Source organism: Fukomys damarensis, unplaced genomic scaffold (genome assembly GCF_012274545.1).
Source record: "Fukomys damarensis isolate Sample0158 unplaced genomic scaffold, DMR_v1.0_HiC HiC_scaffold_12, whole genome shotgun sequence".
Taxonomy (NCBI): Eukaryota; Metazoa; Chordata; class Mammalia; order Rodentia; family Bathyergidae; genus Fukomys; species Fukomys damarensis.
The window spans coordinates 19270835-19271999 of record NW_022900924.1 but is presented as its reverse complement, the minus strand read 5'-3'; the positions used below and the strand labels follow the sequence as shown (position 1 = coordinate 19271999).

Sequence of the window (1165 nt, the reverse complement as noted above, 5' to 3'; positions counted from 1 at the left end):
CTGTCACAGCCCCGATCAAGGGTCACCAGCCACACTAACTTGGGGAAACCCGACCCCCCACTGGGAACCGGCCTGGGGAGACCCCGCCCCCGCCGGCCGCCTCACCTGGAACGTGGTGAGCTGGTGGATGAGCGCGTGGCGGATCGTCTGGATCTGCGAGGAGATCACTGACAGCACGGACGCGTCGATCCGGTTGAACTCATCGAAGCAGCCCCAGGCCCCGCACTGGGCCAGGCCTGAGAAGATCTTGCCCACCGCCTACGGCCAGCGGCAGAGCAGCAGGATCCCACCGGGCCTCTGAGTTCCCTCCAGAAAGACCTCGAGGCCCCTCACAGCCCCTCGCACCCAGGGTTTTACAGAGCAAGGATTTTGCGTGGAGTCCGAGCTGACGGTGACTTCGGGGGCCCTGCCCACCCGGCAGCCCCGGCCATACTTGGGTCGTGTCAGATGCTGGGCAGTGTCCCCACCACGCCCCAGGCACAGGCAGCAGAGGTGGGCCCCGCCGTACCTTGTAGTCCATCCCCTCGCCACAGTTGGTGACGACGCACAGCAGGCCCAAGGCCTTGGCCAGGTCCTTGGTGGTCTCGGTCTTGCCGGTTCCGGCTGGGCCAGCGGGGGCACCACCCAGGTACATGGACAGCGCCTGTGAGGGGCCCAGGGCAGAGTCAAGCAGGAATGAGGTGGCCTCCGAGTTGGGCCCCGTTGCAGCGGAGAGGTCTGCGGAGGGACGGTGACCCTGGGCACAGGCGGGGCACAGTTTCTCTTCCTGTGTCTGTGCACAGGTGTGTGTGCACACGTGTGTGTGTGCATGGGAGTGAGAGAGGTTCTGGGGAACCTACACTAATGTAAACCTATTCACACTCTTATTTCTCAATCAGAACAGCGTGTCACCTCCACGCCCGACTGCGGCTGGGCTCCCCACTCCCACGCCTCTCCTCGGCCGCACCCAGGCCCCCATGCGCCGGCTGAGTCCACCTGGGCCCCACAGACCTGCACGGACGCCTGCTCCACACTGGACACCTACCCTGGGCCTCCCAGGGCTGCCAGCTCCCTGGGGCCACTCACCCCGGGACGGCCCCACACTCCCACCGGATGCCGGGCGCCCTCCCTCGCCGTGGGGCCCACCTGCGTGAGCGTCAGGTAGATGCGGTCGGTGAGGGGCGTG

The 1165-nt window shown here is 66.6% G+C and overlaps 1 protein-coding gene across 4 annotated transcripts in view; it reads right to left on the bottom strand.

Annotated features, from left to right (window-relative positions):
• Dnah10 (dynein axonemal heavy chain 10) overlaps nt 1–1165 on the bottom strand; it is a 114426-nt gene that overhangs the window by 46699 nt on the left and 66562 nt on the right. For all 4 annotated transcript variants that reach the window (XM_010604298.3, XM_010604300.3, XM_010604299.3 and 1 more), the window contains 2 exons: nt 509–643; nt 106–258 (listed from right to left, as the gene is read on the bottom strand). In XM_010604298.3, coding sequence (XP_010602600.1) covers nt 106–258; nt 509–643 — 288 coding nt within the window. The remainder of the gene's footprint in view (nt 1–105; nt 259–508; nt 644–1165) is intronic.